The following is a 22928-nucleotide window of genomic DNA, read 5'->3' on the forward strand; positions in this document are numbered from 1 at the left end:
GGGGTTCAAATCTCTGACCTGTGATACAAAGAAGCAATATGTACATGCAGGAATGAAGTGTTTATGCAACTAGAGCCCCATCTTTTAATCCTTCAGCAGCAGTTTCCATGGCTGGAGAAGTGAACCATGAGCCTTTTTATTTTATTTTAATGACCGCCATAGTCAAACAGTGCTTAAATGGTAGGAATGCAAGCAAGTTGGACACACAATGCAGGAGCATGAGTGCTCAGGTCAGCACTTGGAAGGTAGGCAGGAGAAATACTGTTAGCTTCACGCATGGCAGTTTCCCATGTCAGAAGAGGGAAAACCCAAATGCTTAGGGGGAGTGCACTAAAAATTCAGATCCCTCACAAACTTGTTAAATCTGCCCCTGTACAGCAAGTGAAACATTAAAAGAATCTTACAATATTGGTATTCTTTTTTCTGGGGAAAGAATAAGCCACTAACCTATTGGGTTTATCGAAGTGTATGGCAGCTTTATTTGATGGAAGACAAGATGGAAGTTTTTCTCTCTCCTTCAAAGGAAAAGAAATTCTCATATCTTCTTTAGGAGGCCTTTTCTCTTCAGTGTCACCATGTTGACCGTCATTAAGCGAACTCTGGATATCTAAATATCTCCCGTTATCGTCTGGGACTGTGAGAGGCACTTGAGCTAAAGATGACTGGACTGAATCGAATATCACTGGAACAGGAGTTTTTTCATTTCTTAAGTACTCTATCTCACTGAAAAGAGGGAGGCAGGACATAAAGGATTGGAATTAAGAAACAAGTTAGTAAGTAAACCACTTCCAGTAACCTAAAATATATATTAACAGGTTTTCCAAATCTGTTCCAGGTCATTTCAGAAGCTTAGGAATTGAAACTGGAAGGTTTTCTAAAATTATTTATTAAGCCTAGGAATAGGGAACTCCTCCTAATGTTGTGTTATAATTCCCAATCTGGGAATTGGATTCTAACCTTCGGAGGACCACAGACTCCGCAACCCTTCTGTAGCCATTAAAATCCTATTTTTCCATGACAAAAATCATACTGAAGGGAGCATGTAGCACCCTTGTTCATATGTAATGCTAAGCCAAGTCATGGCTTAACCCAAATGAGCAAATGCAAGGACTTCTAAATACAAGACCATGGCCACTTTCCTCCTCCCTGGTTATTTATCTGTACTGCTGAGCTAAGCCATGGTCTGAAACCAGGCTCATGGTTTAACTCTCCCAGATAAACCACAAGCTACAAGGCATAGAACAAACCTTAGTTACACTTCATAGGAATAAAACTTAGCAGTTTTCTACTGGAATAAATTTGCCATAAGAGCTTATAAGTAAGGAACAGTAATCATTCCTCCTTCTGACCAGCTGCTGTGGGAAGGCTCCCTGGGGCTTCGTGTTCTAGGATACAATGGCTGATGGTATTGAAAGCTGTTAGCTTGAAAATAGCAACTAAACCACAATGGTAAGCAAAGTGGTTTCTTAAGCAGCATAATTCAATGTCTGGCCTATTCAATGCAATTTAGGGCACAAATGAAACAAAGTTGGGCACGCTTAACTGTGCCATTAAGATCAACAAGACACAAGAAGTTACAAAGTCAAGTAAATATTGAATTGTTTACCATTTATGTTGTAACTGAGGTGACTACTGAGCATTTAAGTGATTCATTTATTTATCTGTGCCATCCGTCTTTTCTGAGACTATAAAATGCCAAGTAACTTCCCATTTCCTAAAAAGCACATAGTCTACAATGCTGGAGGATATACCTTTCAAGCCTTCGTATTTGTTCCAGCAGAGACCACTTCTCGGTGCTTAACACATTAATTTGATCTTCCAATTTCTGCACCATTACACATTGCTAAAGGGCGAAAAAACATAAAGGGGTGGGGAAGGAAATAATTTATCAAACTGCATTTTGGTAGCAGGCTTTAAACTGACAAAAGTGAATGATGTTTGTCTACCTCTATAGATTCTGGTGTTCCAAATATAGGAATGTTCTCTAGGATAGGAGTGGTTGCGTCAAATTCATCCTCTTCCGGGCCAACTGCTACATCTACAACATCTTTTGCAGTTACTTGGTGGTTCCCAAAGTCACGGTAGAGTTGTAGCAAGTCTGGAGGCTTTGGAATGTTCAGTCCTACGTCATCCCATAATTCAAAATCCTTTAGAAGTGTAAAAGCAGAAGATTAATTGTTAACTTCCCTTCTCATCCCATCAAGTATTGTTATGAGTTGACCTTGGTTAGACATAAGCATGTGCATGCCTGTGTGTGTATGCGCAAGCTTGGTGTTCCTTTCAGAAGGCTGAAGACAGGAGCTATATGACTTCTGAGATGCAACAGACTGGAAAAACAAGACAGATGGGGGAGGGTTGAAGCAAACAGATGTCCAACATGGACCAGACAGCCAGACTCTTAAACTGAACCCCAAAATAAGCCATGCTGTGAAAATCCCCTTTATAAGCAAAAATCAGCACGGCAGACAGGATCCTGGCACCTTATGGGGAAATCCCCAGTAAGAAGCAAGAGACCAAGTCAAGATTTGCCAAAAAAGGTGGGGGGAAATTGCTGAGAGGAAGACAGAGGGGCGAGCTGAAAAACTTGACCAGGTATGGCTTCAGAATCAGAGGGAGCAGTGGCCACCAGGCCCCATAAAAGGCATAAAGGACTCACCGACCCTACAGCAAAGTTGGAGATTGACAGAGAAGCCCAAAGCAGTGTTATAACACCTGAACTCTGGCCTTGTATCAGCTAGCTGGGTATGGCTGCCCCAAGTCTATAGGGAGGTTTCAGGAATGAGAAAAGAAAAAAAGGACAATTTCACCTGCAAATCTCCCCCACCCCCCGGTTCTAAGGTTACAGAGATGGGTGCCACCAAGTTAAAAAACCACAAAAATGTCTTCTTCCCAGGCTAATGAGGGATGGTGGCCTTTCTCATCTTTCTTCTCCTTCTCTAGAAACCTCTCTCTGTGCTCTAAAGAAGTCCCAGGCTGGCAGCCAGATCCACACCTGAACCTTTCAGCACTTAACAGCATAGAAATGGAATATTTTAGGAGTGAGGGGGCGAACACCTGCTCCTCCTGAAGACTTGTCTCCCTCTATGAGTCCTGAACAGCACTACAAAGTTCATGTTCCAAGCTGGCTGCAGCCCTGAAGGGGGAGCACCACTGTCAGGAGCTGGTGATAGACAGACGTATTTTGTTGTGGGCCTCCATTTGTGGTTTACTATTTCCTGCTATGACCAAAACAATAACCCTGCACCAGTCTCTCCTACATATGAGTCACTACACAAATATTGTTTGGAAACTAGGCTCAAGAATTATCAAGTGCTTGGAAAGGTAAGTGGGGAAAAGACAAGCTGTAACGGAATTATTATTCAAACTTACCTGATCATCACTTTCATCTGAAAAAGTTATTGAAGTAAGCTTGTAGCTGTTCTTTAATAAAAATTCATTGACTAAGAAGTTTAGAGCTCTTTTTTCAAGAGGTTTAATTGGTTCCTAGGAAAAAGAAGGAAGTTATGTAAGAGATGTAAATACTCTCATTAGAATATTTATTCTATCATTATCTTATGTATTAAGATAGCAGCTCAGTCATGTCTAGATATCACAGAGTAGTTTACACGGTGTACTCAACAAGCTAATTGTGTTGTGTCTGTCTGTCTATGTATGTATGTATCTATTTATCTATCTATATCTATCTACAGGCAAACAGCCCCCACACCACCTACAAGTTTTACTGCAATCAAGGAGTATATAAATATTGCTTTTTTATTATAAAAAATGCTATTGGCTAACTGCTGGTAAACGATAACAGCAAATAATAGGGTGTCCCCCCCCCCAGTCCAAACTACCCACCTGAATTTCAGGACTTGATTTGTAATTTCTCCGTTCCTGCAAAGGAACTTCATTTTCTGCAAACAGCAATATATAAAAAATTATTATTCTCCATTTTGTGAGGCATCACCTACTGCTATTTTGTCAAAATGAAAAAAAATAACTAAGGAAAAGGTTTATGTACACCACCTGCAGCCTGAGTCAGGTTGGCTCGGAGGGCCTGAATGGTCTCCTTTGCTTTCCGTAGTTCAAACTCCAGGACTGGACAAGGATTTGGATTAAACATACACAGGCATCCAACCAAGAATAGGGAAACAAAAATGAAATATAAAAAAGCAAGGATGGGTGTGAAAATAAAATACAATTTGTATTAAAGACAAAGCATGCAATCTTTATGGAACTCATGAACGCATGCAGCAGAGTTAGACTGAAGCAAACTGGTGAACATTTTCCATAATTAAAGTCTAACCTTAATGAATAACTTAAGCTGTCTGACAAGGAATGCTATAGGCTTTAAGCAGAATATTGTACCACTTTGGAAAGCTTGAAAGATTTTCCTTACAAGGCATTAATGACGACTAATACTTTAAAGTTGAAAAAGAGAAGAGTGAAGATGAGCGTGACTTGCTTTGAGGGACTGGGATGAATTTGAAATACAACTTTCATCAACAAAATGGAATTATCAGCAACTACACAGGTTATAATCTACATTTTTACAGCTACTGGAGGCAGCTCTATGTTTTTCTGTGTGGCATGATGTTTTTTGGAGCAGCTTATCAGTGGGCTGGTTCTACTCCTTACGCCACTTTAAATTTTGCTAGAGACACATTTAATAATTTCCAGACAATACATTTGTTCCATCATTTAGACAAGATGAGATAATTTAACATTTATGAATTGCTTTCTGCCACAGCACTTTGAACAATATGTAAGTAGATCCAATTTATCAAATATCTCAGAACTGGAACTTACATTGAATGAGTTAAGGGGTTAGAATTCACTCTGGACATTTGTAATTAACATTTAACACTATCAACATATAATAATCTGGGGGAAATTACAGGTGGTATTCAACTAATTTGGAGCCACTGAAATTAATCAACATATTTAAGTTAGTTCCATTAACTTCAATGGGCCTACTCTGGGTAAAACCTAGTTGACTACAGTCCTGTATTTTTTAGGTAATTACTTAAAATCTTTATATTGGAATAACCTAGGTTGCGCCAAAAAACCAGGTACTGTTTTCTTGGAGCCTTTCACCCCTGGATAATGTATGGAGATAGCTGTATTTTATGGATGAATTTGTGTAATATGTTGGTAGTAAGTGTGCATGGGAAAAAGATTCACTCAGTTTGCATTTTTCTTCTTTAAAAACAGAATGGGTAGTTAGAGTACATCACATCTACTACATGGAAAGAACTTGTTTGATGCACAGAACTTTACTGCAGAACTACGAAAGCACAACTGAGGATCTGATGAGAAAGTGAAAAAAATCTGTAGGAATCAGCAATGCTGATCTGCAAATATTTCTGTGCAACAAAGTCTGAAAACAATGTTGAGACTTTCTACTTATTAATAAATTAATTATGTAGAAGCAGCCAGCATTAGCACAATTTGGTTAACCTTGGCTTTTTGAAAAGTTACTCAACTTGTAGATGAATTGAGTTTAAATTAAAAGGTTCTTCCTTTAAAATATATAAAAATAGTTTGTTACAGAACAATTGCAGATCAGAAAAGCCCTGCAACATGATGATAAAAATGTTCAAAAAAAGATAGCAAGAACACAAATTGTAGAGAAGCTCAGGAATTCCAGTAAGGAAACTAATGTTCAACAGCAAGACATATCACCAAGGGCACAGAAAGCCAGAAAAACCATATCACATAAACCCATGTCAGACGGCAAAGTCTTTCTATTATCTAATTAACAGCTCTGAAATACACTAAACAACCAGTGTAACTTAACATTGTGTACTTAATTTTACCATTAAAACAGTTTACTCTGCTGCATGGTTTCTCTTCAGACATTTAACATTTTAATCCAGCTAGTATATATATGTATATAGATATTCAACAATATATCAAACATGACTGGCTGAAATAAAAACAGATGGTTGGCTCCAGACTAACAGAATCAAGCACTGAGTTCAATGAGACTTACTCCCAGGAGGGTGTTATAGGGGCAAGTTAAAGCACAACTAACTTTGTCTGGTTCCAACCCACATATTCTAGTAAAAAAAAAAGGTCATTGTTTTTATTACAATTTAATGAGCTATTTTTATTCTTTTCAGGTAAAAATATGACAGTGACTAGACTCCCTCCCCCCCAATTGACAATAATGGCTTCATAACTGCAGCCCTGACTTTAGCAGAATCAAAAACAATAGAGTTTTGTTCCAGCTTCGACTAATATGTTTATTTCTCCATTAGCTTCTCAAAATTCAACTGATCAAGTTGGATGTAGCCCAAAAACACTCTTGCTGGAATAAATATGTTAGTCTGGGATCCAGATGGTCTCTTGTGTGAGCAGAAAGTGCATCTGCTGCTAGCACAAGCCTCCAGTCTGACCCATTCCCTGCTCCTTCCTCTAATATTCATGCTGCTTCAGAGGGCTCCTCTATCCTCTGGACTTCCCCATGTGCTTCTCTGGTTCCAGTCACTTGCCTTTAAAGGTGCCCACAGGAGACTGTTAAGTCTATTGTAGCTAAAATAACACAGCTACCTCCCTGGAATTTGTAGCATGTCAAGTCTTCACAACAAGCATAACCACCTTAGGGGGAAAGGTGTAATCTCTGCCAACAGCAGATATGGAACATGTGGTGAGGTGAACCATACTGGCATCACTGCCGCTTACCATCTCAACACTGGCATCAATGCTGCTTACCAGGCTGGGTTAGGGCTGGCCCGGAGCAGCATATTGCTGCAGTGGACCTGCCCATGTACCTGCGCAACCCTGACTATGCCCTGCCCCCAACCCCATCCAGGTAAGCAGATGTTTTGCCAGTACCCTGAGAGCAATTCTGACCCACCACAGGTTTTTAAATTGTTTCGTTGCAGACCAACCATAGCCAGCAAAGCAGTAGCCACCGTTTCCAAACCCTTCCTGACAATTGTGCCAGAGATGGAAGGGTGGGAGGAGCTGGAGGCTTCCTGTAGCTCATTCTCCTTGGCCCAGTGGAGAATCCACTAGCCTAGTTTGGATGTCAACCTAAATCATAGTTTAGTGTGACAGATAAACCAGGGCAGCGATTTCCCCGTGGAGCTGTGAAGAAATTAAAGTCCCCTCACTTTTCTTTTTCTAAAGCATGTGAGGTAACGCAACTATTGCAGAAGACAGGCAACCAGTTGTTACACAACCACTAAGATCTTTTTATCAAGACAAAACCCATTCTTCTGTGGCTCTTAATGTTTGGCAAGTTCAAGATAAAACAGCATGACGCTGCAACATTCAACCCAAGAAGTATACCATATTTTTCCATGTATAAGATGACTCCATGTATAAGATGACTGATGACCCCCTCCTTTTTTAACCTAAAATTAAGAAATCAATAATTTAAGCATCCTGTGCATTCACAATCCACGTATAAGATGACCCCCAATTTTTGCCTAAATTTTTAAAGCAAAAAACATCGTCTTATACATGGGAAAATATGGTAATTCTGGAATGTTGACAATCTTTTTAAATGCAATATTCAACCCTGAAAGTATTACGCTAGAATGTTGATCATATAAGGCTTTTGTCTTCACTATCAGTTTTAAGGCAATCAATTTTAAACATTTTTCATATTTGAATATTATCACAACTTCTAACCTATTTCATTTAGAATTGTACAACACAGTACACTGCTAGTCAGCCTGTTCACGCAAGTCTTTCTGGACCAATAAGGAAACCATTTGGCAGAAACATAAACAGCCATCTAAAAGATTTCATATTTAAAAGGACTTGTGTCTCTCAACAGCATTTTGTTCCTTACAAAACTAGATGCAGTAGTTGTCTTCAGCTGGACTTCAAATGCTATTGCTTTGTGACAATTATTACAGTGACAGAAAATGACATACAGCATAAAATGGATCAATGGAACATTTTTTAAAGAACAGTTTCTTTGTATTAAAAATAAATAAATCAACTAGCCAAAGAGGTACTGTTACAAATTTAATAAACCATTCAAAAATATTCCACGTTACTAGAAACTTTACAAAGCGTTAAACTTAAAAGCTAACTTTAAAAAATAAATGTGACACACCTAAAGACTATTTCCAAATAAAAATTCACTGAGCAACATCCATACAATAGCTTATTTTATATGAAATTTTGCTCACCAGCCAGCCGTTCATCTGTCTCCCTGTTGCCATCATCTGAATATCTTGCAAAGTCCAGTGAGTCAAGAGTGCTAATGCTTCCAGCTCGATCTAAAAATATTTAAAGAAACATTTGAGCTTTGTTTGTTCTCCCCATCCTGTACAAGGGTTCCCCAACTGAAGTGAGAGGCTGCACATGGCAAAGGACTTAAAAAAAAAGCTTTGGGTGGTATTCAACAAAGTTCTACTCAGAGTAGACCTACTTAAAATTAATGTAGTCAAATTAGTCATGTTTATTCACTTCAATAGTTCTACTCCAAGTAAAATCTAGTTAAACACTACCCTGGATGATCTTCCCATAACACAGTGCCAGCTTTAAGTTATACCTGTTTTCCTCTCACTACCACAAAATGTTTCACTGCCTGTTTGCCTCAACTTTCTCTCACAAAAATGTGTCCTCTTTGAACATGATCTTCTATTTAGACAGGGAACAGAATGAAAAGAAGTCAATTTAGAGACAGGATAGGTGTTGTAAACATAGTAAAAATTCCACTGAAAAGAAGATTTTATGCCGAATACCTATATATGACAGCTGAAAAGGTCTGGATATAAATCTAACAATAATAAGAGGAGTTTCCCCAATGATCAGGAAGAGGAAGAAGAATACAGCAAGAAAAAAATATGGGGACAGGAATGTCTCAAATAGCAGCATGTTTCCTTTTAAGCTGCTTATACTACACCCATGTTTGAAACATACACAAATTCAGCGGTTAAAGAAAACACGCTAAGTGTAGAATTGCAACATAAGTTTGAAACCTATTTAAATGCAAAAAAGAAAAGTCAGTTCTGCACAGGAACTGTAACTCTAAACCAAGCCATGAAACAGGAGAAGGAACTGAGCTGTCTTACTACAGTGAGTAACACCTGTATAAAACTAGTTAGAAACAGTTTAACAGAACTGTAAAGAAATTAAATACGGTAGGGAAATAAATCTCTTTGCAGTACCGTATTGCCCCAAATATAAGCCACACCTGCAAATAAGCCACACCTTTAAAATTCAAGGGGAAAAAAAAGACAATACCCGAATATAAGACGCTACCTTAAAATTCTGCAGGCACTCACACCCGTAAATGGCAAACGTAGAAGAAAATCCTATGGGTACCATTCTCCCACGCTCCTGGGCTGCTTCCTGTGGGGTAGCAACGCTGTTTCAGCAGCAATATTGTAAGGTTGTGAATATAAGCTGCACTATAACTTCACGGTTGGAATTTGGAAAAAAAGTGTGGCTTATATTCTGGCCAAATTGGTAAGTATTTTATACTGTAATATCTGAAACGCTGTTTTATACTATGCAGTTAGCATGTTACACTCTAAGGTTTGTCTAGCTCAGTGTTTCTCACACTTTGGTCCCCAGCTGTTGTTGGACTACAACTCCCATCATCTCTGACCACTGGTCCTGCTAGCTAGGGATGATGGGAGTTTAAGTCCAACAACAGCTGGGGACCCAAGCTTGAGAAACACTAGACTCTAGCTAAATGAGAAACTTAAAATTAAATGATTACATGGCTGGCTTCAAGGAGTTCCGCTTCTTTTACTTCACTGGGCACAGAGTAGACGCAAAATATCAACTTCCTTTCTTCAGTAATATTTTCTTAAGAACTATTTATGCATTACTCTGGGGGTGGGAGAACTGGAATACTTTATCAGGAAACTGGAAAAGAATCATAAACTGAGGGACAGACAAAACACATTATAGTAATAGCGTCATACCTTGGATTCCAACGCCTTGCAAGTCAAATGTTTTGGCTCCTGAACGCTGCAAAACCGGAAGTGAGTGTTTCAGTCTGTGAACATTCTTTGGAACCCAAACGTCTGATGGGGCTTCCAATTGGCTACAGGAGCTTCCTGCAGCCAATCAGAAGCTGCACTTTGGTTTCCAAACGTTTTAGAAGTCAAACGGAATTCCGGAACAGATTCCATTAGACTTCCAAGGTATGACTGCACTATTTCAGGGAGTGGGGGAGTATTATAGCTGTAATCATATACACGTACTTAGGAGTAAATGCCCCTGAAGTTAATGGGATGTGCCCATTGTAAATGCAAGAGCTGTATAGTCTTATAATTGTTAAGTAATCACACAGGTGTTAATACAGAACTAAATTTTAAAAATTAAAGATTTTTTTAAAGATATCATTATTCTGGTGCTATTAACAGGATGCACTGAAATCACAAAATTGCTCTCCATCTAAATTGCCAGTTTACTCTTCTGCTCCATCTCTCCTATTTCCTGTAATAATCTGTACTAAGTTGTTCTTTCTGCACCTTGGCCTGGCTGTAGCTTGTTTCTTAAGTCAGCCTCTTGAACAGTTTCTGCCAAGCACAGAAACTCTCCAAACTTCCATATTCCTGGTCAACAGGTAGAACAAGTTTTTTTGAAATTACTTCACAAAACTCCACACCTATACTCTACACTGACTTGCTGCTATTATTCATGCCAGAGGTAACCGCTTAAAATCCGAGAAAAATAACTTGTTGATCAGTTGAGGAAAATTATGTGAAGTAAAAGGCACTAAGGAGATTTGGTAATTTTAATGAAATGAAAATAAGCAACTTTTCAAGAGTTTCCAAGAATGCGAACAAAACTGGCAGTAGAATTATTTTCACAACACTTTGTCTTCCTGAAAACTTACACACTATCTTTATTACGTAGGGACTCCATTTGATGTTGATATAGTTGAAACAGATGTTAACATGCATTCAGTTTGCAAGATCTTTGATTACTGCAGTAGACACAAGTCTTCTGTCAGCACACAGGTGCAAAGTGCTTTTATTTTAAGACTGTGGTGGGGTACCTTTTTGTGCTGGGTCTGTATTCCTTTGCGAGTGGGAAATCTCACAGGGACCACATACGAGAGGTAGACGGAGTCAGAGCTAGCAGTGGGCTATCCACCTTCTTTCAGTCACCTCGTCTTTTCTGAAGATCTGTCATGCAGCAAAATGTTCCATTCTTTCAAATGGCTTATGTTCTCTATGTTTCATTGCGGCACACAGGAGATTTTTTAGGTCATGGGTCTGGCAGTGCATGGAGAAGGCAAAAATCTCCCAGACTGCCTATTCAAGATCACTCTTACATATGCATAAATATAGTATAGGGGGGAAAGGTACTATCAGCATGAACAGGAGCTTTCTTGGCTGCTGCTGCTGCTGCTGCTAACTTCTGCATGCACATGACTAAGGACAAGAGGCTGCTGGTCAGCAGTTCTCCACCCTTGATTTAATAATTTGCAACTAAGGGAATATAAATAGCAGATATCTTATGAAATATGCTGCAATTTATAGACTTGTAAACAAGTCTGTCTGTGAATGCTCTCTTCCGCTTATCAGGAGGGAGTGACCATGAAACAAGCAGCTGTGGAGAAACATCAGGGGAGTGCAAAAGACTAAAATGACTGCTGCCGATCTGTGTGTATCTTCTAGTAGGTGTACACATTTATGAAGAGCATGTGTGTAGGGGCTGAATTTGATGTGTACTGCCAGCCTATATACCGTATGTTCTCTCTCTCTCTCTCTCACACACACACACACACCATCAGGAGGCAGCATTCAAAGTGAAGCGCTGCATTTTGCTTAGATAAAAATAGTGCAACACTATTGTGGTTGCCAACCTTGGCCTACAACCATTGTGAGCAAGGAGTTGACAAGTTAAGCAGGCCCAAGCATTTGCCTTTTTATTCTTTTATTCTTTTATTGATTTATCATAAACATATGGACCAAGCATTTGCCACTCAGCTTATTACTACACTGCAAGCGATTGCTGGGACAACTGCTACTTGCCCCAGACAAATACGCTGCTTTAGCTGTGGCTTCAGCTGAGCAAATTACTTGGCTGAAAAATCAATAATGCCAGTGTTAAGATTGGGTTGCAAGAAAAAAAGTGACTTTCCTAGTTATTAAATTGGTAAGCATGCGCTGAGACTCAAGTTCTACATCTCTTCCTCCTCCGGTCCTTCTGTAATTCTGCATAAAATGCCATTATGGGTTTGTGGACCAACTACTGAACTTTAGTGAAGAGATACTGCATTCTAATTATTCAGCACCCAATTTTATTAAAAAATTATCAATCAAATATTTGATCCTCCATCAGACAATGCCTAAGTGAACTTAAAGTCTTTTCAGAAGAAACCTAAGCTTCTTGGAATGTTTTATACTGGACTTGGTACACTGAATCAGTTTGGAAAGCGTGTTTTTTTTTTGTGGTGGGACGGACCCAGAAAGTTTTATTTGACTAGAACTTTGATTACAATAAACCAAAATTAGTCTATCATAGAGTTATGACCCTTTTTTGATGCTGCAATGAAAATGAAAATGAAAATGGAATGCAAAATGATTAGCTGGCTGCATAATATGATGAACAAAAAGTAATAATTAAAACATTCAATCCTATTTAGGTGTGATGACTATGTAATAATCTAATGTCCTTCTTGAAGTACTAAGCTAGAATGATTTTAAATAAAGCCTTGTTTCTCAAGATGAAAACATAATTCTACAGTAACAGCAGATTATCATGTGCTTTCCAGTGCAAACTTTTTTCAGTGGTTAATTATTCAACAACAGACTTGATTTCCCTTGCTAGAGTCAATACTTCCACTTCTCTGGTTCTGTTTTAAGCTACTGTGCATATGAGGAGTAATTATATTTCCTTATTGCATGCTGGGAGTTGTTATCTGAGGCATCTCTGAGGAATATGAAGTAGTTAAGCCCATCATTTCCCAAAACTATAAATGTTCTGAAGTCCTTGAAGAAACTCAAGCCCTAGAATTGTTACAGTGCCTTTAACTCTGTTAAGCCTGGAATATAACTTTGGAGCCCTTCAGCTGTAATTGTCAGGATTAGAACAAGGGGAGGGGGGCAGAAAAATGCCCGCCTGCCCACCTTGGGGGTTTAATAAATGAGGCTGGATTGCTGTGAACAAAAGAAATGGGGAGGGATAAAGAGACAACTCCTCACTTTTGTAAACACTTGTATTTCAGTAGCTCAAAGGAAGCAAGTGCTTAGTTTACTTTTCATGTTAGAATTAGAATGAGTGCAATTTTGATTAGTAATATTTGAAAGGTTATGCCCTAATCAAAATATGGAATACAAGAAGTTTCTTCCACATACATTCTCCTTAGATAGTCTTTAGCTCTGGTCAAGTACACCTGAATTACAGACCAACACGGTAAATGCTGTAGAAGCATTTACACGAGTACATCATTCTGCTGCTAGCTGTCCTGGGACAGAGTCAAAGCGGACAGTAGCATACTAGAAGAAAATTGTCTAAAAGAAACAGAAAAGGGAACGTATGCTGCTCATTAAATGACATAAACACAATACATCTGAAATCTTACAAATATTTACTAACCATTACAACCCAACTTTACAGCATTGTAAACTACTACATACTGTTCATGCCTGCAGAGTATGAGTTACAGAAATGTGACAAATGCTGGCCTTAATGAGAATGGACTTTTAATAATTCTAAGCTAGAATAACCTACAAAAACACAGTAGTCACTCAACAAAAACAGCACTTTTTCTGAATATAGTCTTGTTTTCCACTATTACCACCTCGTTTCCATTCCTCATGAATAGTGCATAACTCCCAGATCTCCAGATAGAACAATGCTCAACCATATACTCTCCAAGTAAGCAATTGTGGGGGCAGAGAGGGCTGAATTGAGACATCCTGAAATCCAGGTTTCCTCCATGTCAAAACCCAATGCCTAGAGAAAGAGGCAGTAGAACTGTGCTGCTGGCTTTGCTTGCTCTGTTCAATGTCTTGCGTGTCCACACTGCCTGGACAGCCATGTGTTTCCATGGATTTACATACAACAAAATCTTAAACAAAAGCAGCTACTACCTCACTCCTTCAACACACTTGGGACCTGGAATCATCAATAATCATAGAATTGTAGAGTTGGAAGGGATTCCAAGGGTCAGCTCAGTCCAACCCCCTGCAATGCAGGGATCTCAACTAAAGCATCCATGACAAATGGTCATCCAACCTCTGCTTAAAAACCTCCAAGGAAAGAGAGTCAACAACCTCTTGAAGGACCTGTTCCACTCTTGAACAGTTATTACTGTCAGAAAGTTATCCCTGATGTTTAGTCAGAATCTCCTTCCTTGTAACCTGAAGCCATTGGTTTGGTCCTACCCTTCAGAGCAGGAGAAAACCAGCTTGCTCAATCTTCCATGTGACAGCCCTTGAGATATCAGAAGATGGCTATCAGATCTCTCAGTCTCTTCTTTTTCCAGGCTAAACATACCCAGCTCCCTCAACCATTCCTCATAAGGCTTGGTTTCCAGATCCTTAATCATCTTGATTGCCCATCTCTCTACTTGTTCCAGCTTGTCAATACCACATAGGGGTTCTGGCCTTTGTTAGGCTTTCACTATGCTAGGGGTGAGGAACCTGTGGGCCAAATGCAATCCTGCAGGCCTCTCAATCTGACCTTCAGGACTCTCTCCAGGTCACACCCTACACCAAGCTATCCTTGAATTCTTTTACCTGGCTTGGAATATGTCCTTGAACTGTGATAATGCCTCTTGCTTGCCTGAATGGAAAGATATGTGCATGGGTGTGAGTGTAGAAACTTCTGGCTTTTGAGGGACTGGAATGTAGCCAGCTATACAAAAGTAACAAGCCACATCCATCATTCCATCCATGACTGACATGAGGCCCCCAGAAAGTTGCCCATGAGGCAATGTGGCCCTTGGGCTGAAAAAAGTCTTCAATCCCTGTGCTAGACATAAATCCATGTCAACGCAGAGAAACCCAGAGGTGTGCTAAGGCTATGGAAAACATCAGGGGCACAATCCTGTTGTCCCTTCTCCATGCACAGAATCTACACATGGAAAATGCCTGAAGAGGATTTGAAGCTCCTAGACAGATAGGATTCTAGGATCGATTGCCCACAATATGGTGCAACCTTCAGTGATCATTTCATCTAAAAGTGAATCTATACACTAAGGCACAGTTTGGATATAACCACAAAGCATTATTAGTTGTGACAAAAAAGAGTATTCTTCCTCCTTCCTTCCTCCTGATTGCATGTGCAATGAAAATGTAAAACTTCCAGGCTCAGTCCAGAACAAACTGCAGTTCCCATGTTCCGATTTAACAGGAAACTGAGATTTCTTCAGAACTGGGAAGTGTTACTTCTCACCTTCACATGTGGAGGGAAGGGAGACAGTGGTGTGATTCCACCTTCTTAAGTTAGTGCCAAAACAATAAATGAAAAATTCACCCCTACTGGCATTCTTCCTATTTCAAAAGGAGCTTATAGTATAATTGAACATTTTTATAGGGTAAAATACCAAAGAACATTTCTCCTTGGCTAAACCAAGAATGCCACCATAAATTCAAAAAGACCCTGCTGCAAACACTGAATAAAACATGTCAGAAAATGTGACAGAAGTACCGTATCTATTCTATTAATATGGTCTCAACCAAAACAATAATTTATGTTAATAAAGCTATCAAACGATGAGAATAACTGTACTTTCAGATCAGTATCACACCTGTATTTATGCCAACATGGTGCTAAAGACTGAAAGCAAAATAGCATTCAGTATAATTAGATATGAAGCATTAGATATGCATTTGCAGCTCCTTGAGCCGCTTCCTAACCACAAAATGTATCAAATAATAGACTGTCATTTGTGTCATACCACACTAATACTAGTGCAAAAATATATTGGTACGGCTACTAAGCATGGTTAACACCTCTAAATACTGGGGGGAAAACAGGAGTTATGTAACATAAGTAGCTTCAAGGACCATATGTTTCCATACTTGCTTTAGGAACAGGTATTTTAAGACAGAGTTTGGGTCCATTCCACCTATACAATTCTAAAAATTGATTCTTATAATTTGCTAGTGAACACATGTGTTAAGATCTGTTCATGGGAGTAAGTCTAACTTCTGAGAAGCATAACATGGAGGCAGAGAACAGACACACAATTATAGCTTAACTTTTGTGACCCAGAAGATTTCAAGTTGCAATTTTCCAGTTTACAGAAGGAAGCAACGCTCCCACCTGAGTTAGTTGATCATGAGAATGGAATAGTCACATGAACAGTGTTTCTGCAGACATCTGACCCCAGCATTTCATCAGAACTGACTAGGAGTTGTTCCTTCTTACTTCCAAGAATACAGATTAAGAGTCATAGCTGGAAAGAACAAAAATTGTTCCATATATTAATATTTTCCCTATATACCTACACTTGTCTTCCAAGCATCTGATAATGCTTGTTGAAATGCCAATGTGGATAGTTCTGTAACTCAGGAAGTTCTGAGATGTACTTGGGAAGTTCTATCACTCCAATGTGTCTTATGATTAACCCAAGTTATTTTCATTTTATCCAGAACACAACATAATCCTATTGACTCTATAGATAAAACTAATACAATGGCACATCCTACAGCTTCTGTATCTATATCCTGGCAATGGTAGAAACATTTCAATCAAATTTGAGTTTCTGCAGATACTTGTGCATACCCGAATGCTCACTGTACCTTTCCAACAAAATACATTTCCACAGGAATACCCATTTCCCAATTCAATGCCTCAGCGTCAGCCATGCCTCCATCATTAAACAAGACACTAACACTTATGGCAAATTATGTCAATAGCCACTTCTAGTACTTAAGGTACTGTTTCATGGGTGCAATGAAACAACATCATGCCAGTTATTTAAAGGAACTAAACACAAAGCAAGTAATATGAACACAGTGTTTTCTATTTGGCCAACTACTATTGTGATATAAAGAGCAACATCCAATGATGACTGCCCACTTGCACAATGGAAATCCACTTCACAATGAGACTTCTAGTTTAGCCTTCTTCCCTGCTCCAGCACCTTGAATGCTCCCAATGTCTGCTCTAGAACATTCCTCAGCCCTCCAAAGCAAATTCTGGAAGCACATGAAGGCTGTAGGAGGAAGGGGAGGAAGAAGAGGCCCCATTACAAGAGCAGGAGCCTGGATGTAACCCAATGTTAACTGGTTATGATTCCTTGGGTTTTCCTGATAACCCTGGCTTGGTGATTCAGCACCAAACTGCAAGTGACAGGGGAGTCAGTTTTCACTTTTATAAGGTAGAAAGTGATTCAGAAGAACCTGACCCAACCCAACATCTAGCCTTGCAAAAAGAAAGCAAAACCCACGCAGATCAGGAATAGTCATGGCTATTCTTGCCACCTCTGCAGATGTGTGAATAATCAACATGTACATCCAATTCTATACTGTTAAAAACAGATGCTATAAGAAGATGGCAATGACTACAAGAATCCAGCATCATTAATGTTTAGAAGCAATAGCCTCTGACCTAGCAACCCTGTCAAAGTAATATACCTGCATGAAGCCTGATGACCTGCAACCCAACCTATATTTACTCAGAAGTAATTTCTATTGAATTAAATGGGACTTATACCAGGTATAAGGGACGCAGGTGGCGCTGTGGGTTAAAGCCTCAGCGCCTAGGACTTGCCGATTGAAAGGTCGGCGGTTCGAATCCCTGCGGCGGGGTGCGCTCCCGCTGCTCGGTCCCAGCGCCTGCCAACCTAGCAGTTCGAAAGCACCTCCGGGTGCAAGTAGATAAATAGGGACTGCTTACCATCGGGAAGGTAAATGGCGTTTCCGTGTGCAGCTTTGGCTCGCTAGATGCAGCTTTGTCACGCTGGCCACGTGACCCGGAAGTGTCTCCGGACAGCGCTGGCCCCTGGCCTCTTAAGTGAGATGGGCGCACAACCCCAGAGTCTGTCAAGACTGGCCCGTACGGGCAGGGGTACCTTTACCTTTACCTTTTATACCAGGTAAGTATGCATAGGGTTCCAGTCTTAATAGTACCATCACACAACCCATTTTCCCACTAAGGCAAGCTCTTCCCCTATAGCAAGATCTACTGGGATGAGAGGGTTAGGCTCCTGCAGAGCTCTGGCTGAGCTGGGAGGGAGTTATGCTCCCTTATCTACTTAATCCTTGGACTCAGCCAGGGAGTATCATCTCTCTCATCCCAGGAGAGCTGGGACCTAGCTGGCTGAGAAGAGCTCAGAGGCTCTTAAACTGGGGTAAGCCCTGACAAAGCAGCGTGGCAGAGGCAGGACCACAGAGGATGGATCCTCAGCTCAGTGTGTGACTTGGCAACTTGGCATTAAGTTGAGGCATCAAAAAGGGTGGTGCATCTCAAGCACTACTTTAAAAGTTTGTTTTCTCTCTGCCAGGCTTAGGTGGGCTCTGCTAGCAGTACCCCCACTGCTGAACTGAGTAGCTTTGCGCCGGCTCATTCATACCAGCTCTTTGTTTACAGGACTGCTCCCTAAGTGTGGCAAACAACACCATGTTGACCAGGGTTTTTTAAAAGTATTTTTTAGCAGGAACACGGGAAAACTGAGTTTCCTTACCTTTAAAAATTCTAATAATTTTTTTGAGTCTTTTTTGGGGGGGGGCGGGGCTGGAATGGATAAACACCCAATGCCTGAGCCAAATATCCGCCTATATCTGTAATCTTGAAATACCTACACTGGCTCCCAGTACATTTCTGAGCACAATTCAAAGTGTTGGTGCTGACCTTTAAAGCCCTAAACGGCCTCGGTCCAGTATACCTGAAGGAGCATCTCCACCGCCATTGTTCTGCCCGGACACTGAGGTCCAGCGCCGAGGGCCTTCTGGTGGTTCCCTCGCTGTGAAAAGCCAAGTTACAGGGAACCAGGCAGAGGGCCTTCTCAGTAGTGGCACCCGCCCTGTGGAATGCCCTCCCACCAATGTCAAAGAGAAAAATAACTACCAAACTTTTAGAAGACATCTGAAGGAAGCCCTGTTTAGGGAAGCTTTTAATGTTTAATAGGTTACTGTATTTTAGTGTTCTGTTGGAAGCCACGCAGAGTGGCTGGGGAAACCCAGCCAGATGGGCGGGGTATAAATAATAAATTATTATTATTATTAATCAATAAAGTTGTAGCCAATTCTAATCCAGGCCACTGTCTGCTTGAGTTGGGTGTGTGGGTGGCACTGCAAACGGCCCTGCAAAAAACTTCATGGTGAGTTCCCCATCCCCCTTTTCCCTAGGAAAAAAAAAGCACTGATGTTGAACTATATGATGGTGCTAACTTACTGACCTAACTTAAGCAGGGCATTAGGGGGTTGGGTGCAGCGGAGTAAGCCCAACCCGGGCATTACCTTACACGTGCCAAACCCACCGCTTGCTTTCAAAAACCAACCCTGCCCACCTCGCCTCCCTTCCTGCCACAGCTGACAGGTGCTCATCGGAGGCAAAAAAAGGAGGAGTGCATCGAAACCAAAACAACTCGCCAAGGTCAACCAAGGACCGAGTCGGCGGAACTGAGCTACATTTTATTTTATTCTTTTATTTGTTTCCCTCCACAAACAAACTTACGGAGCTGTCCTGCTGCGCCGGGCTCCTTCCCTACTCCGGCCCCCGCCAGTAGCCCCGGGGCCGCCGAGGCCGGCGGGGTGGGCGCCGTCGTCGTCGTCCCCCCTGCGCAGCCTCCTCCCTGGCGCTCGAAGTTGCCCGGGTTGGAGAAGTAATCCCTCAGGCGGGGCAGCTCCCGGCCGCTCTCCAGCAGCTCCGTGTGCAGCTCCAGCGCCGTCAGCACGAACTGGTCGCGCAGCAGCTGAGCCGCCAGGGCGTCCACGGGAACCCGAGGCGGCTCGTCGGCCTGCAGGGAGGAGGGAGGCGGCAAGGGCAGATGCTGCTGCTGCTGTTGCTGAAGGGGCGGCGGCGGCGGCGAAGAGCAGGCCGACGAAGGCAGCGGGAGCGGAGCGGCCGTTCCGCCGCCGGGGTCGCTGCTGCTGCTGCCTCCGCTGGGCCGGGCCTCGTCGGGGTCCGACTCCTCGGAGTCGCTGAGGAAAGGGTTCACCCCAGCAGCCCCCGCCGCTGCCATCTTGGGAGCAGGGGAGGCGCCCCAAGCAGCGCTCCCCCCTCCCTCGACAGAGCCCCGTTACCACAGCAGCCGACGGCGCCCACCAACCGCCCGCCTCCTCCTCCTCCTCCCTCCTCAGAGCTCGCAGCTTCTTCCTGGTCTCGACTCTCGCGAGAGTTGCTGCCCGGATGCTTCCGGTCTCCGGCGTCCTCGCGGAGCGGTATAGACTTTCCAAAGATACAGAGGGGGCGGCTCGTCTTGTTTTCTGGACATACGGGAGGTTTCGTTTGGTCGGCGTGGGCGCTGTTCCCCTTTCCTTCCTCGTGGGGAGAAATCGGCAGCTGCTTGAAAACAACCACGAGCCCACGGAGGAAAAAAAAGCAAGGCTTTAGGGTTGCTCAGAAAAAGAAGAGGAAAAAAGGTAGAAGCAAATACATATTCATATCATATCTGTTTTAACTCGCTTGCCTATGAAGAAGGCCCGCTGGGCTACCTGACATGAGATTGCATCCTGCGTCTTATTTCAGGCGGTAGATACCCTTTTTTCTCAAAACAATGCAAAAAACCCCCAAAAACAAAAAACCGAGGATGCAGAGACCATGTTTGTTCCCCTTGTGTTGCATCGGTGTGACGGTGGTGGCCGGGATGCATTGTAGTCCATTATTATTATGATTCCTACATTGTAGGTCGGGCAGGTGAATGCTGCTTTTTTTTTTTTGACAGCCCTGAAATGTCAGTACTGTGCTGAAGCAGAGACTGAGAGGGGTAAAAAAACAAAAACTCCAGCGTGTTTGTATTTAAATAAACGCAAGCTTTGGCTTGAGGTTTGCATCTCGGAAGGAATTTAATATTCAGCGGGGGGAAAGGGAATGTGGCGGTTTAATTAGAATTACTTTTGCAGCCATCACCACAAGCGCCGGTGTGTTTTATCCCTTCCTGGCTGAAATCCAGTGCGGAAATTAGCCAGGTGCATATGAAGCCTTTTGGTTTCCGATCTGACAGTTGCACCAAACTGGGTTGCGGTCAACTTCAAACCCGCCCCATAGTTATGGGAGCAAACAATAGTTTGGTTGCAAACTGCTCTTTCTCCTAAAGTGCAAAACGGCTATTTCAAAAAACCCGAGCACGAGGTTTGTGAGAGTCGACGTGCGTTATACTCTTCACTTTCTCTCTCTGGAGGCACAGGCGGTGAGCAGGATGTGCACACCTGTCCCACTGGGCTCTACCTGTGCATCATGGACATGCAAGATGCATGATTGACGGGGGAGGACACTTTTTCCCTCTTCCTCCTCCTCCTCGCTCCCTTTCCCCGGGGATCTCGCGATGCCTTTCCCGAGGCCCTTTGACGCGCCGGGGTGCCTGGTAAGGGTGCGGAAGCGCCTGCTTCCGAACGTGTGAGTAGTGGAGGAGGACGCGTGTGTGTGCGCGCACGCGGCCCCGCGCCCCGCCCCACTCGCAGGCGACCACGCTTTGGCTGGGGGTCGGATGTAAATGGGGCTTGTTCTCCTCGTTTCCGCATCTTCCCACCTCCCCACCCAGGAAACCCACTGATTCCTCAGACTCCCCCCTGACATCTCATGAAAGGCTGTTTTCCAGATGTTGCTGATGGGGGGTGACGCCTCTTGCCAAACGAAGGATCGGGGCAGGGTCCTCTCTCCCATCACTGCCTGCTGTTGGGGGCTGGGGGATTGGGATCCTTTATCCCCTCTGAGAAAAACTGGTTCTCATCTGTAGCCTTTCTGGAATGTGTTTTGTGCGAGTTTGGTGGTTCCCTACTCGCCCACCCTCTCCCACCTTCGCCTCTGTCTTCTTGGAGCCCATGAGTGCTTTACAGTGGTACCTCGGGTTATATACACTTCGGGTTACATACGCTTCACTAAGCCAGAAATAGTGCTTCAGGTTAAGAACTTTGCTTCAGGATAAGAACAGAAATCCGGCTCGGGTGACGCAGCAGCAGCAGGAGGCCCCATTAGCTAAAGTGGTGCTTCAGGTTAAGAACAGTTTCAGGTTAAGAACAGACCTCCAGAACGAATTAAGTACTTAACCCGAGGTACCACTGTATTTCCTTTCTTGGGACCCTTAGTATGTTCTCCCCTCAGTTCTTTGCCCTCCATTTTTCTCCCCTTTTTTGCTTCTTCTGCTTGCTCCCCTGTGCTTGTCATCCCCACCATTGCTAGTCACTGGTTGGGGGAGGGAAGAGTGTTTAGACAGTAGCAGACCTTGGGGTCTCAAATGTCAGTGGTGCCCTGTGGGGCCCCAAAATTCAGTATCCCCCCCTACCTCTCACTTTCCATTCTGCATCATGGTTGTGGCGTCCCTGAGGCTCTGGGCCAAGTGCTACTGAACTGATTGCGCTCCCCTAAATCCACCTCTGGTTTAGATCTGCCGCATAAGGGGGTCTGAAGCTGGCGGCTTGGAGGGCCCAGAGCTTGCGCACCCACCCCGCAGCTTTGAATACATCAGGGCTGCCATTTTGTGTCCTGGCAGAATACTACTACAGTGGTACCTCGGGTTAAGTACTTAATTCGTTCCGGAGGTCTGTACTTAACCTGAAACTGTTCTTAACCTGAAGCACCACTTTAGCTAATGGGGCCTCCTGCTGCTGCTGCGCCGCCGGAGCACGATTTCTGTTCTCATCCTGAAGCAAAGTTCTTAACCTGAAGCAATATTTCTGGGTTAGCGGAGTCTGTAGCCTGAAGCGTATGTAACCCGAGGTACCACTGTACTCCTCCTCCTACTAAATAAATAAAATATTATTATTATTATTATTTTACTTATTTGCCACCCATCTGACTGGGTTGCCCCAGCCTCTCTGGGGCAAAATATAAAAACACAATAAGACATTAAGCACTCCTGTTAACAGAAGCTTTGTTCAAAGAACAGGGTTTTTTAG

The 22928-nt window shown here is 42.5% G+C and overlaps 2 protein-coding genes across 15 annotated transcripts in view; one reads left to right on the forward strand and one right to left on the reverse strand.

Annotated features, from left to right (window-relative positions):
• RELCH (RAB11 binding and LisH domain, coiled-coil and HEAT repeat containing) overlaps positions 1 to 20164 on the reverse strand; it is a 65064-nt gene extending 44900 nt beyond the window's left edge. For 2 of the 4 annotated variants that reach the window (XM_083747152.1, XM_083747151.1), the window contains exons 1-8: positions 19549 to 20161; positions 8136 to 8225; positions 4009 to 4080; positions 3841 to 3896; positions 3370 to 3483; positions 1947 to 2147; positions 1752 to 1843; positions 448 to 723 (exon numbers count right to left, since the gene is read on the reverse strand). In XM_083747152.1, coding sequence (XP_083603278.1) covers positions 448 to 723; positions 1752 to 1843; positions 1947 to 2147; positions 3370 to 3483; positions 3841 to 3896; positions 4009 to 4080; positions 8136 to 8225; positions 19549 to 20056 — 1409 coding nt within the window. In that variant the 5' untranslated portion in view covers positions 20057 to 20161. Of the gene's footprint in view, positions 1 to 447; positions 724 to 1751; positions 1844 to 1946; positions 2148 to 3369; positions 3484 to 3840; positions 3897 to 4008; positions 4081 to 8135; positions 8226 to 19548 lie in introns of all 4 variants that reach the window. The other 2 variants (XR_014566287.1, XM_083747153.1) reach the window with 2 other exon arrangements.
• Positions 20165 to 20236: 72 nt separating this feature from the next.
• The window catches only part of PIGN (phosphatidylinositol glycan anchor biosynthesis class N), an 86184-nt gene continuing 83492 nt past the window's right edge, over positions 20237 to 22928 (forward strand). For 3 of the 11 annotated variants that reach the window (XR_014566289.1, XM_083747174.1, XM_083747178.1), the window contains exon 1: positions 20263 to 20456. Coding sequence is in view for 1 of the 11 variants with exons in the window: in XM_083747171.1 (XP_083603297.1) it covers positions 21359 to 21429 (71 nt within the window). In the remaining 10 variants the exon portion in view is untranslated. Of the gene's footprint in view, positions 20457 to 21214; positions 21430 to 22928 lie in introns of those variants that run through there. The other 8 variants (XR_014566290.1, XM_083747173.1, XM_083747175.1 and 5 more) reach the window with 5 other exon arrangements.

Source organism: Podarcis gaigeae, assembly GCF_964106915.1.
Source record: "Podarcis gaigeae genome assembly, chromosome: 7".
In the NCBI taxonomy this organism is placed as follows: domain Eukaryota; kingdom Metazoa; phylum Chordata; class Lepidosauria; order Squamata; family Lacertidae; genus Podarcis; species Podarcis gaigeae.